At 34.0% G+C, this 13,732-nt stretch overlaps 1 protein-coding gene and 1 long non-coding RNA gene across 4 annotated transcripts in view; one reads left to right on the forward strand and one right to left on the reverse strand.

Annotated features, from left to right (window-relative positions):
- LOC111932130 (sodium channel protein type 2 subunit alpha-like) overlaps positions 1-13,732 on the forward strand; it is a 69,083-nt gene that overhangs the window by 31,038 nt on the left and 24,313 nt on the right. The window contains exons 14-19 of the mRNA XM_086896812.1: positions 1,224-1,571; positions 2,431-2,563; positions 5,112-5,350; positions 6,448-6,621; positions 7,848-8,204; positions 9,094-9,579. Of these exons, the coding sequence (XP_086752938.1) occupies positions 1,224-1,571; positions 2,431-2,563; positions 5,112-5,350; positions 6,448-6,621; positions 7,848-8,204; positions 9,094-9,579 (1,737 nt within the window). The remainder of the gene's footprint in view (positions 1-1,223; positions 1,572-2,430; positions 2,564-5,111; positions 5,351-6,447; positions 6,622-7,847; positions 8,205-9,093; positions 9,580-13,732) is intronic.
- LOC111932142 (uncharacterized) overlaps positions 1-13,732 on the reverse strand; it is a 100,509-nt gene that overhangs the window by 29,491 nt on the left and 57,286 nt on the right. For all 3 annotated transcript variants that reach the window (XR_015288972.1, XR_015288973.1, XR_015288974.1), the window contains exon 3: positions 3,499-3,592. This is a non-coding gene — a long non-coding RNA (uncharacterized LOC111932142). The remainder of the gene's footprint in view (positions 1-3,498; positions 3,593-13,732) is intronic.

Genomic DNA, 13,732 nt, shown 5'->3' on the forward strand with positions numbered 1-13,732 from the left:
GGTTAGCAAAATCATTTGGCTGATATTTTTCAAGTAACTCAGCCTGAGGCTGACAGCCAGCATAGAAAATTTCAGCCCAAACTATTAAAATTTGGTATAGCTGTAAGAGTAGGAAAAAATACATCTCGTAATGGTAAACACCTGACAGGCCTTGTAAGAGGCAGTTCTACCAGTTCAGCACATATATAATGTGTGTGAATTTATATACAGAGGTACATATGTGTAGATATATGTATATATACAGTGTTTGGTTTTCAAATCATTAAAATAGGTTTATATAATATAGGACAGTTTTGACTTTCACTTTAATTATCCTGGGATCAAACCCATTGTTATTGCATATGAGGACTTTTCACCTTCAAAAATAGTGAAAAAGTGACAATAGTCTCAAACTGGGTTTTTGATGAACCAAGATGTGAAGATTTGTGCAAATGCAGAGCTGAAAAAGGCTGAATGCTAGGTTACTTTTCTCCACAATTAGTACTTATTTTATTTATTCATGAATGCTGTTAATAAAATATGTAGCAAGGGAGAAGAACACTTCATTAACTGGCTTCTACTGTAATTAAAAGATGAATTACCAACAACCACTGATTTATTTTTCTCACTTGTAAGATAATATCTTTAGGTAACAGTGTCCCTGGTGAATACTTGCTTTGAGCTGCCCTATAACCAAGGGATACCTTTTGGTAGGTGTGTGCAACCTGCTATGGCCCCCAGAGCTCTATGCCTAAGAGTGCTGCTGCTGTACATCCAAAGCTTCCCCAGGCTGCCCCTTCTGCCTCCTAGTTATTGTTCCCACACTATTGAGCCTATTGGGAAGAGGTCAGTCAAGTTCCCTATATCATATATAATCCCTCTATATATATTTAGAGGGATTTCAATGGCAAACTTAAGATCACTTCTGAATCTACCAAAAAAACAGAAGAGTGATTGGCGAGCAATATTAGTTATTATCCAGCACAGTCCATGCCAGTTCAATGCATCTTTTTCACTCAGAACTGTTCAGCCTTACTTATGTCATCTGCCCAGCTTTTCCTCAGTCTTGCTACATTACCTTAAAAGAATTTTTCCCCTCTGCTTCAGGTTACCTGGTAAACACATTCCCCTAGTGGACACACTTATATTATGGAAGAAAAAAAGTGACTATTCTTTGAAAAGCCAAGAACTTACAACTTTAGTTCTAATGCTGTTTTGTTTGGTCTGTTTTAAATCTTTTACAGTCTTTGTTAAGCATTCGTGGTTCTCTGTTCTCACCAAGGCGCAACAGCAAAACCAGCATTTTCAGTTTCAGAGGTCATGCAAAGGATATAGGATCAGAAAATGACTTTGCTGATGATGAACACAGCACTCTTGAAGACAATGAGAGCAGAAGAGATTCTCTCTTTGTTCCAAATCGACATGGAGAAAGGCGCAACAGTAACATTAGTCAAAGCAGTGTGTCATCTAGAGTGATTCCAGCCCTTCCAGTGAATGGGAAGATGCACAGCACCGTGGATTGCAATGGAGTGGTCTCCTTGGTTGGAGGGCCTTCAACTCTAACTTCTCCTACTGGTCAGCTTATGCCAGAGGTAATTGTAAGCAAGACAGTATTTACAGTTCAATTCAGGCACAGAATTTTCTCTTAGTCCTCATCTCTGTATTCCTTATAATTTCTTAAAGAAATAATTTGCAATAGTTTCTGAATAAGAGAACATAAAGAAAAAAGAGTCCTCAGCCTACTATGTCTAAACCTTAGGAAAGTATTATATTCTTCTTGCTTTCAGCAAGACATCTACACATAGAAAAAAAATTATTAATTTAATTTGACAATTTGTTTATAGTTTCACTTCAACAAAGGTAGATATTCAATGTATAAATAAGGCTATAGCTTAGAAATATGTATAGGAAAACTCCTATAAAATTAAACAGAAGATTGTTAGCACTCTCATGATAGTTATTAAAATATTCCTTTCTCAATTTTTCTCAGGGACTTTTTCTCATACCTTTAATGGGAAAAATTTGTACAATTCCTATGTACCTTTGAAATTGCATAACACTTTAGTCTCAGTTTCAAACTTCTGTAAGCTAAGATGCTCCTTCAAACACTCAAGCAAGCCTTATCCATACATTGTATTTTATATATTAGTATTACCATCATTATCAAGGAGGTACTGAGCAAAAATTTTGTTCAGCCAGTCATTTAAATGTGAACCACCTTTGGTCCCACACTGTGTTGATATTGGGCCCTCCAATTGATTATTTATAGCATTGTACAAAATTTTCACTGAGTTCCTCAAAGAAGAAATCCTGACAAGAATGGAAACATTCATTGAAAAGTGTAGTACATTGCACAAAGCCAATTTGATTATCCCTAAAATATTTATGCAGTAAATACTGTTATTTGTTCATTGAAAAGGATGGTCTAATTCCTCAGTATTTCATTTACAGGGCACCACTACAGAAACAGAAATAAGGAAAAGAAGACTGAGTTCATACCAAATTTCCATGGAAATGCTGGAAGAGTCTGCTGCAAGACAAAGGGCAATGAGCATAGCCAGCATACTTACAAATACAATGGAAGGTATTTGGTGCATTTTATCTGACGAGCAGTTCAGTGAAGTTCTGCTAACTACATGTACAGAGAAATTTACATGATTTCCTTTGTAAATGTAAAACTGGACATGTGGATTCTCTGAACATCAGATACAAAAGGCTTTTAAGCACTTCTAAGGTCATTTACACAATCTGAATGCTTAACCATGTTTCATGACACCTTCGAAAATATTATTCTACTGAGTGGACTAACAGAGAAAATAATAGTAGCTAGGGGATTGCCAGAGCCTCAAACAGAAAATAAAGGATTATTTTTTTGATTAGACATCATCAGGAAAAATCAGTTAAGATAACCCAGGAATTGCCACGATAAAGGTGGTGCTGTGCTAAAGCAGTCATTTCCCTTAGGCTTTAAATCCAAGGATAGACAATAGGAAATTGGAATGAGAAATATAAAGGGGAAAAACCCAAATGTAATCAACCCATGACAATACCCACAAAGTCTTTAAAACATTTCTTAAATATTTGTAGCTATAAAAGATAAAAAAATATTGTATTTTCTTTGGGAAGAAGCATGCTTTTGGGGATATTTTTTTGCCTATTTAATGGAAACTGAGTATGCTCATTCTCCATACATATGCCATTAAAGTATTTTTGTAAGCTTGAAGGATCTATCAACTGGATAGTGGAAAAGTGTGGCAGATGTTATAGTCAGACCAACCTTACAGATTCAACATATATTCTAAAAAGATAAGAAATTACCAAGAAACTTTACTGTGTTGCTAAGAGAGTATTGAAATATAATTTTAAAGTGAGTTCTGAAGCCCCTTGCTCTCAGATAAAAAAACAGATCACAAACTAATTGTAGTCAGAAATATAAGTCTTATATCCCCTATTTTCTTCTAAATAAAATAGTTCTCACAAACATCTATCTTTATTAATGCAAGTGTGAGCTGTTGGTACCTCTTAAATCGTGGTTCTCCTCTCTGTAAACAGGCTATTTCCTTAGAGAGTGCTGCATTCTTCCTCCAGTTAAATAATTTGTCCTTCCAGTCTCCTGACCAAAAAAAAAAGCCATGGCAATGTAAAAAAAGTTTTCCTGATAGTTCACCTCATTACCCACATCTGGTGTTTCCAATTTCAAATTTCTATGTGCAGCAACAGAATCTGTGTCAACTCAGCATCCAGTGTGAGTGGTCACTTCTGTCCAAGGCCAGTCCTATTCTGCCTTTCAACATTCTGAGCTGCATGTTCAGAAATGTGATTATACCACCCAATCCATATATTCCTTCAGAAATACTGTCTCTGTTATGGTTTATAAAGACTATAGAAAGCTTTAGCTGCTTATGATAGCTTTTTCTGCCTGGAGAACTTGTTTGTTTCAGTAGTTTGAAAGCTTTTAACTTCCAATAATTCCACCCATATCGGACAATATTAGATGCAGAAATCAATCCACTACCCTCAAAGTTTATATTTTTGCAGTAAATATTTATTAGTAAATCTGTGAAGCAGCTATTGTATCAAAATCATCCATAAGTGTCATTATGGTGGAGATCTCTCTGTGCTTTAAGGGATGCCTGAAAAATGGGAAATTTCAGACTTGGGTTGATGCCACTATGCAGAAATTTAATCAAAATTGTTGTGGACATTTCTTACATATTTTATTGTCTAAGTATTTCTCACTTGAGTAATCAACAATCTTCCTTCTACACTGTTGTCAAATATCCCATCACATTAGATATCCATCCTTGTTATTAACTTAGAAGAAGTTACTATTCTTGTGTAACTTTGACAATATTGACAGTGAAAAAGAAGAAAAAATACTTTCCAAAGATTCTAATTGAGAGCAATTGCTAAACAGTTGTTTTGCTAATACAGATTTATGTTTTTCTGTTTCTCAGTCAATAGACACTGCAACAGTACAAGACATTTTCAAAGCAAATTATAATTTAAAAATATTAAAATAGGCATGCAATATATTTAAAAATATCATTTCAAAAAAGAAATTATAGACATGCACTCCAAATCATTTATCTGATATTGTAGTGGTTCAGTGAAGTAGCAAATATAACCCTTTTAGTATCTCAAATCAAAACAAGTACTCATGTTACATACCACAAAAAATATGAATCCTTTATGAAGGTTATACCAAGTATATATAGTAGATCATTGATGAGTGAGTCCTGTTGACTTTTAATATCTGAAATTAAGATATCTGCTATAAGCAAGTCAAGTAACCTAAACTAAATGTGTAGCTTCTTCCTACTGAAGAAATTCTTAAAGATTCTCCCTGGGAAAGACAAACACATTTTTCCCTTTAGAGAGTTGTCTCACATGATTTACTCTTTAGTGAATGGACTTCACTGTCCACTGGTGGTAGAGGATCTTAAATAAATTGTATGCCTTACTTTAAGGTGGATAAACATCCACTTTAAGGTGGACCTTATGGTGGGTGAGGGAAATCTCATGTTCTTGAGAGCAATTTATTTGATTGATATAATCTTATTCCTTATTTTAAACAAAACTGCCAGAAGATACATTTGTAATATTAATTTTTTCTTTTTTTTTTTTTTCAGAGCTTGAAGAATCCAGACAGAAATGCCCACCATGCTGGTACAGATTTGCAAATACTTTCTTGATCTGGGATTGCTGGAGTCCATGGTTAAAAGTAAAGCATGTCGTCAATTTAGTTGTGATGGATCCGTTTGTTGATCTTGCTATAACGATTTGCATTGTTTTAAACACCTTGTTTATGGCCATGGAGCATTACCCAATGACAGAACAGTTTAGCAGTGTCCTTTCTGTGGGGAATTTGGTAAGTAGTTTGTCATTTTTAGTATAAAAATACCCTTTTTTAAAGGTTTCTAGGAAGAAACTTATAAATGTATTGTATTTCTTTAAATCTATTTCAGAATGTCTTTTTATAATCATTTTAGAAATGGTATATATGATTTTCACAGATAAAGTGATTTTTTACTGGAGCCTTTATCTTTCACAAATGTATTTTTTAACGACTATAATGAAATAACTGAATATGTGTGGAAGTACAGTCTTCACTGGAATGCCAGATTTCTTGATGTCTACCTTGGGCTTTTTCTTTCAAATGTTAAGGTAGACTATGCTATTTTTACAATGGTACTGATATAACATCACAAAAAATATTTTTCTTCTGTACAAAATTGATTAAATATTTAAAGTCAGAATTTTTCTTGGATTTTTTTTTTTAATTACCCTGCAGTGAAAATACTTTTACAAAAAAGGCATGCTCCCAAACTTTTTGTTGTGCTGCATGAACCACTAATCACTACGCAGTGCAAGAAAGTGTTGAGTTAGATTCTGGACTTAAAAACACTAAGATGCATTGATAATTTCACTTTTGGTGCTTGGAGATATTTCAAATAACATTATCATCCTGAAGTTCATTTTCCTAAAAGGAAATAGCTGTCACACAGCATGGCAACTATGTGTGAACCCTCTATATTCTTATAAGAAGCACGGTACAAGAAACTCCAGCTTCCCCTGTCTACAAGACAGACTTTAGAGAGTCTATACTTAGACACTCTGACATTAGAGACTATCATCTCCTTAGACTGTAAGCTAGGAAAATACTTGCTGTCAAGTCTTCTTACTGGAACCATCCTCATCAAGCAGGACTTAAAGCACCAGGTCACATCACATCATCTGCTGGATGGATAGTCCAGCACATACCAGGGACCAGTTGATTGGTCAGTAACTTTTTAGATATTTATATATTTATCCTGATTTAATTACTTGTTTTCAGTGTTTAGAATTAGATGTCACTTGAAGATAGCAATCAGCTGTTTTTTTATAGTAACAGGTAAGAGAACTCATTGGATTAAGAAAAAATTACTTGGGTATATAAATGTCTCATAACAATTCATTTTGTTTTAGGTATTCACTGGAATATTTACAGCAGAAATGGTACTAAAGATTATTGCCATGGACCCTTATTATTATTTTCAAGAAGGCTGGAATATTTTTGATGGTATTATTGTTAGCCTTAGTTTAATGGAGCTTGGTCTTGCAAATGTTGAAGGATTATCTGTTCTTCGGTCATTCAGATTGGTAAATACCTTGATAATTAAATATTTGCATGCGATTGTCTCACTCAAAAAAATAAATGTGCTGGTGCCTATAATAATTACCATATTTTGTAAATACATATTACAAACTTCAATGACTCACATTATTTTTCATATGTGCCTAATTTGCAAGTCATGTTTGGTAAGCACAAATTTAAGGTATTTGATACCTTTTACTACCAAATTATCCAACTGATCTTCTATCCAACTTTGTCAACATAACATAAACTGCTACCTTTTAAGAATTCTGTGAATCTTTACACTGACTCCATCAAGAATAATAAAAGCTGTGAATACATGCATAGTGTCACCAGCACAAAGAATCATAACATTTTTCATCTTTACATTATGAACATTACTTTGTGTTACTTTTAAAGAACTTAAGCAGATCCTCTCTTCACATTTCTTTTAATGGGCACCAACAATAAACTTTTAGTCACTCCATTACATATAACAGAGTCATAACAAGCTGACTTTAAGATAACATTAAAATCAAAATATTATTGAGCTTCTACTAGAAATGTATTTTTTAATAACAATTAGTATTGTTCACCAACTAGTTTATAAATATGTTTACTAGAGGCACAAGATTAATGATTTAAAAGTCTTTATTACCAAATTAATGTGTTACCACATTACATGAAAACCTTATCTCCTAGTACATAGAGCAGGAAGAAGTGACTTATTTAGCACTACTTGCAGTGGTACCCAACTTCACATAATAGCTTGGGTAATTAATATTATTTTTAAGTTAGTGTTTAAAATTTGAATGGACATTACAATGTCTGCATCAAGTTTTGCTTAAAAAATTGGCCTCTAAGCATGGAAGGCTTAATGTAGTGCTGAGGGAAATGTGGAACCAAGCCAGCATAGAAGGTGTAGTGATGATGATGAAAAGAGTAGAAACTTCTAAAATATCTTTAAGAATTTTTCAGGAATCTGCAAGTGGACATTCAAAAACAGTAAAATAAAATACCATACAAACACAAATTATGTTTTTTTTTTTACTATGTGCATCACTGAAATGAAATGATAAACAATGCATTTTTGACAAATACTCAATGTTCCCTGCTTTACTTTAAAATAATAATGTGGTACTACTGAAGAACAAAGTCATCTACAGAAATTGGTTTACTCTGCTAAACAACTTGGACCAAACTTCTATTTCGTAACTAACACTAACGGTTCATATGCATTTTTGTTTTGCAGCTTCGAGTCTTCAAACTGGCAAAATCTTGGCCAACCCTAAATATGCTGATTAAGATTATTGGCAACTCAGTGGGGGCTCTGGGGAATCTGACCCTGGTGCTGGCCATCATTGTGTTCATTTTTGCTGTGGTTGGGATGCAGCTGTTTGGGAAAAGCTACAAGGAATGCGTCTGCAAGATCTCCAGCGACTGTGAACTTCCTCGCTGGCACATGCATGACTTTTTCCACTCTTTCCTGATTGTATTCCGAGTGCTGTGTGGAGAATGGATAGAAACAATGTGGGACTGCATGGAGGTTGCTGGCCAAACCATGTGCCTTATTGTTTTCATGCTGGTGATGGTGATTGGAAACCTAGTGGTACGTGATGAACATTTTTTTAACATTAACTGTGATGCAGATGACTCCAGGACTTACAGCTAGGCAATGAAAATATTTGTCAACCTTCTGTTCAGAATTAAAAAATTAATCTGAATGTGCTAAATTTGGGGTAAAAACACATGAAGATTTCCTTTTCCTCTTTTTTACACATTTCTATACACTGAAGTACTCTTACTGTGGGTAATTTAGAAGGAAACTAAAACGTCAAATCCAACATCCTATCGTGGAAGTGCTGCAGCTAATTTAGAGGTGCTGTTTAATTTCTAGTACTGAACTTTTTGGATTGTTTATATGTAAAAAACAAAAATGTAACCCAGAGTGATTCACCATCTGGCTTAAAAAGGTGTTAAAAAGCTTCTAACTCAAGATTGTACAAGGAACCTTTATAGAAAACTTTAAATTCAAGCTGACAAGTTAAAATGCAAAATTTCAATTGGAAAAGATTGAATTGATGAGAACTTCCTAGAAATAAATATTATAAAAGGGATGCACCATTTACACTTTGACTTTATTTTTAAGTTTATTTTTCTATTAAAATTTGCAGTCAAAATTTTCTGTCAAAATTCTCTTCCTTTAGTGATATTTTTAACATTATTTAAATTTTTATAAAATAAAATTCAAAATGTTTGTCTCTTAGTCATTTACCTGACCTTGCAATCTTGACATTTTACCAGCAAAAATATGCAGAACCCCAAAAAGTTATTTTTGATCTGCAACCTGCTCTTCTGATTTTTTTAGAATCATGAAATCATTTATATTGGAAAAGGCCTTTGAGATCATCATGTAGAACTGTTAACCTAGCACTGCCAAATTTAACACTTCTGATATGATTGTATTTACTATATAGCTGTATTCTCTCATTTTTTAGGTATTGAACCTATTTCTGGCCTTGCTGCTGAGCTCTTTTAGTTCAGACAACCTTGCTGCTACAGACGATGATAATGAAATGAACAATCTCCAGATTGCTGTGGCAAGGATTCAGAAAGGCATAGATTATGTTAAAAAAAAGATACAGGAGTTCATCCGAAAAGCCTTCGTTAGAAAGCAGAAGTCTTTAGAGGAAATCAAAGCACTTGAAGAGCTAAACAACAAGAAAGACAGCTGCATTTCCAATCACACTGCTGTTGAAATAAGCAAAGATCTGAATTACCTTAAAGATGGGAATGGAACCACCAGTGGTGTAGGCACAGGCAGCAGTGTGGAAAAATATGTAATTGATGAAAACGATTACATGTCATTCATAAACAACCCAGGCCTCACTGTGACAGTGCCCATCGCACTTGGAGAATCAGATTTTGAAAATTTAAATACAGAGGAATTTAGCAGCGAATCTGATATGGAAGAAAGCAAACAGGTAGGATTTTTTATATCTTAACTATTAAATTGTAGACATACATTTACATGTTTTAATTACATACTTAGAATTTTTTAAAAACTGTAATATCCCATGTAAATATATTTTCTGATTTAGAATTTTATGTATTGCCTGCCATTCAAAAAACAATATCATGGTATAGTAGAAGATTGTTAGAATTTACGTTTTTAGTATTTCAGTTATTAAAATTTAGAAGTTATTTGATTTTAAATGTGATTATTTCTTTCATGACTTTATGAGGTTTTAGAACTAGTAAACACCTGATAAAGAACTCTTTCTGTGCTACTTACATGTGATAAGAATTTATGGAATAAGGGTAGGAGGATAAGAAACAATTAAGGAGCTTTGTATACCAAAGCAAACGTAAGTGGAGAAAAAACATTTCTTTCAATATTTAGAGTACTTTTGAAAATTAACCCTGAGACATCACAAATCAGAAGTGTATTCTAGATGATCTAAAAAGTTTTGTGAGTAATATTTGTACAGACTTTGGGTTCAGAGACTATGGCTGACTGAAATAAAGTAATCTAGTCACCAATGAATGTCACAGTAGGCAGCAGCTCAAGTTATCCTGGAGAACAGGATGACCTTGTAGTATAGATGCATACAGAAACAGCTTACTTAAAGGCTTTATGCTGTTATTACTGTGCAAAGTGACAGAAATTGGTCTAAAAAAACCAATTCCATGTGTTTCAAACTCTAAGTGGCTCAAATACCAGAACCTGAACAGATGCTAATGGTACTCAAGGAAAACTTTGTATATTGGGGTAGTGATCAAAGAGAAGCTAATAAATGCATTAGCAGAATATAATTATATTCAGTGCCATTCGAAATTTTGGAACTTTGAGGTTTAAGGGATCAAGAACCATGGATAAATTTGTTTTCAATTAGATTAGAAACTGTGATGTTATGTAGTAACTCATCAATCCAAAAGGGTTTGTTTACCATGAAGAAAGCTGTCCTATAAAGAAGCCCTGCATTCATGACTTTATCATAACTGTGTGTCTGGCAAATTTGCAATAATGATGTATTCCTCAGCAATATCAATCTACACCATATTACATTAAGGCATAGCCATGATCATGCTATGGGGTTTTTGCTAAAGAGCATCAAGAGTGTGTGTTTATTTGCAGCTGCAAAAAATGCTGCTCTGTGTAATAATTGTTACGATGAAGAGCAAGATATTTTATCATCTGAGTTTCTCAGTTATGAGACAAAGTTTCAATCCAGATGTAGAGGACAGTATAGTAGTAGTGCTTATCCATGGTAAATTTAGAATGTAAAAGATACAGGAAGTGTGAAGCAATTGTAAATTAAAAGTATTAAAAAAGCCCCAAAACTTTCAGGGTGATTCTGGGTCTGAGAGTTAAGCATTTTTCATATAAGCTGACCTAAGAAAAGTTGGTTTTAATTTCCAATGAACCTGTATCAAATTCTTATATGTCTTTTCATATATTCTGTTTGGTTTTTTTTAAATGACATTACACTATATATCTTCTGCTGTCCTTGTGGCTAACTTTGATAAATACTATTATTAGTGCCTTCCTATTAAATCTCTCCAGTTACAAGCCTAAAAGGTTGCTGAATATGTTACTTTTTAAAAGGTTTGTAATATGCATTAGGAAGCTGGGGGGACTGTGCAGATACTGAATTTGTGGTTACATGACATGTTAGCCTCTGCACTAATGGAACTTGGGAAGTTCCCATCCACTCCTGGCTAGTGATCCCCTGGCAGCCTTTGCCACTTTCTCTGCCTCAGAGAAGGCAGGTGACTGGTTGTGCCACAGGTATTATTGGTTTATTTCTCCTGCAAGGTAGATTGAAAGGCTCAGTTTACAGCATACTGCCGTATATTCTATCAGAACATCTGAGGAATATGATGTATGTACACCCCTAGAAAATGGAGTAAAAGCGTAAAAGCCCTTTCTGATGTGCTGACAAGTTCTGAATACCAATTTCCAGGTGATTTTCACAAGTCAATTGCTCTGTTCAGCCCCAGCTTTGCCTGTTTGAGGCATCATGCCTTTATTTTCTAAGGCCATCCTGAAGTTTCTGGGCAGTAATAAATCAAAAGGGATTTTTCCCTTTTTAAAATGGACCAGTATCTATATGTCTCCAGGACATATAATAAACTAATGAACAAAGCAATTTGATTAATAAGCTAATAATACTAATACACTAATAAACAAGCAATTTGACAGTGAAAATTTCAGGTGGCTGTGGGAAATCCAGCAGTAAATGATGAATGGTATTTATATGAAGAAATTGTGGTGAAATTTTCAAAGGGGTTAAAATAGGTTTAGGATTTCCATGCTGCTTCAGTATTTTTGTAGACTGTAGTAGTCAATACCATCGGTAAACTGGAGCAATACTATTTCTATACAGTTCTGCTCACACACAAGTTTATTGTTCAGCTGTCTGACATGTATTCATACAGTGCAAATGTGCATATTGTGAACAGTATCTAATCAGACAGTATTCTGAAAATTGTGAATTCTATATTAATTTCACTTTCTGCTCTGGATTCCTTATTCCGTTCCTTCTGGATGATTTCTATGGAAAGATTCAAGTGGGGTTATTTTACTGTGTGTGTAAAAATCCACTGGCTTTTGGAATATAGGAACAGTTCTGGCGTGTGACAGGAATTTGAAGTTTCCCAGTCTTCTCCTACCAAAACAACAGTACTGTTGAATCTTTTGCTGCCTTCTGATTGTCTTTAAAGGAAGATAAAGAGTACATTGGTGCAGTGTTTAAAAGTTACCTCTATAGAACAGTACACCATCACTTGCTTTGTTTTGCCTCTCAAGGGGTCCCACTGAGAAAACATTCCTGCTAGAAGGCCTGGTCTGCAAAAGGAGGGGTAAGAGATGGGGCAGCACTTTCCCTGCCTTATCTGTGGCAGTACCTTGCACTTAAAATACCCTGAGGAGGTATCCCCTAAGATTTTATTTAACCACAGAGCTGTGGGAAGCTAGATCTGCACAAGGAACTGTAAAATGAGTATTTTTTTTTCTGGCTTCTTACTGACTTTCACTGATATTAAGAGCAGAATGATTATTTGAAGTCTATCATGCTAGAAGTGGGGCATGGCCTGTGTTTCCCTGAGGAATATACCCATAGCAGGTAATTACTATAGACATTGTAATTGGGGGTGAGTGAGGAATGAAATTTAATATTTCCTATTTTTTTTATCAGATATGCTATAGTAGAAAAGAACTCTAGCCATCAAGCTTCTTTTGGAAGGCTAGGTCTTTTTTTATCTTTTTTTTTTCCCTTTCATTCTTCCATGAAAATACTTTCTAATTAATTTGCTAGTTGATAACTTCCAAAATCTGCCAGAACCTATTCTGCAACCTGACTGCAAATTCCAGACCTAAACAAGATCTTTCTACTACATATCACTAGAAATTTGAAGAAATCTCTTTTTGAGTGAAATGGAAAGATAACACTTATTATATTAGATTATAATGTTACTCACTGCTTTAGAGTAATAATTGGCTGAAAGTAACTTCAAGAAGTGAATATTTCATTGATACTTTGAAGGAGGATTTTTTTTTAATAATCAGAAAAGAGAGGTGCAATACATAATGAGATAATCATTAGAAAAGAAACAGATTTCTGCTTTGAAAAAAAGATACTCAAGATCATTAGCTTTGAAGATAAAAAAAATTAGAAATAGCTGAAGGGGATCATTTGGTGGGTTTTAACATTAGCATTAGTGGATGCTGTTTCTGTTGTGAAATGAGTAACTATGTTAATCTTTCCAAACATAAGACTCCTGACTATTGTATATAGTATACCACTTAACAACTGTTCATTACAGCTGATTGCCTTTATAAATATAGTTTTGCATTTCAACATGGGAAAATAATTTCAAACATATTTCACAGTTAGGGAAAACTTATTATACAACTAAAGAAATAGATATACCTACAGGTCTCAATCACTCACAGTTCCAAAAACTTTTCTATCTACAGTGTATGTACAGTAAATACAAATTCAGATTGGAGAAATAAGGCTATTCAATTGACTTTTAATGATCACAACGGATGATTTTGATAAAATTTAAAAAATCCTACATCAGCAAATCTACTGAATTTTAAAAATAGTGAAGAAATTCAGTTTTTCTGAT

Source organism: Cyanistes caeruleus, chromosome 7 (genome assembly GCF_971803275.1).
Source record: "Cyanistes caeruleus chromosome 7, bCyaCae1.hap1.1, whole genome shotgun sequence".
Taxonomy (NCBI): Eukaryota; Metazoa; Chordata; class Aves; order Passeriformes; family Paridae; genus Cyanistes; species Cyanistes caeruleus.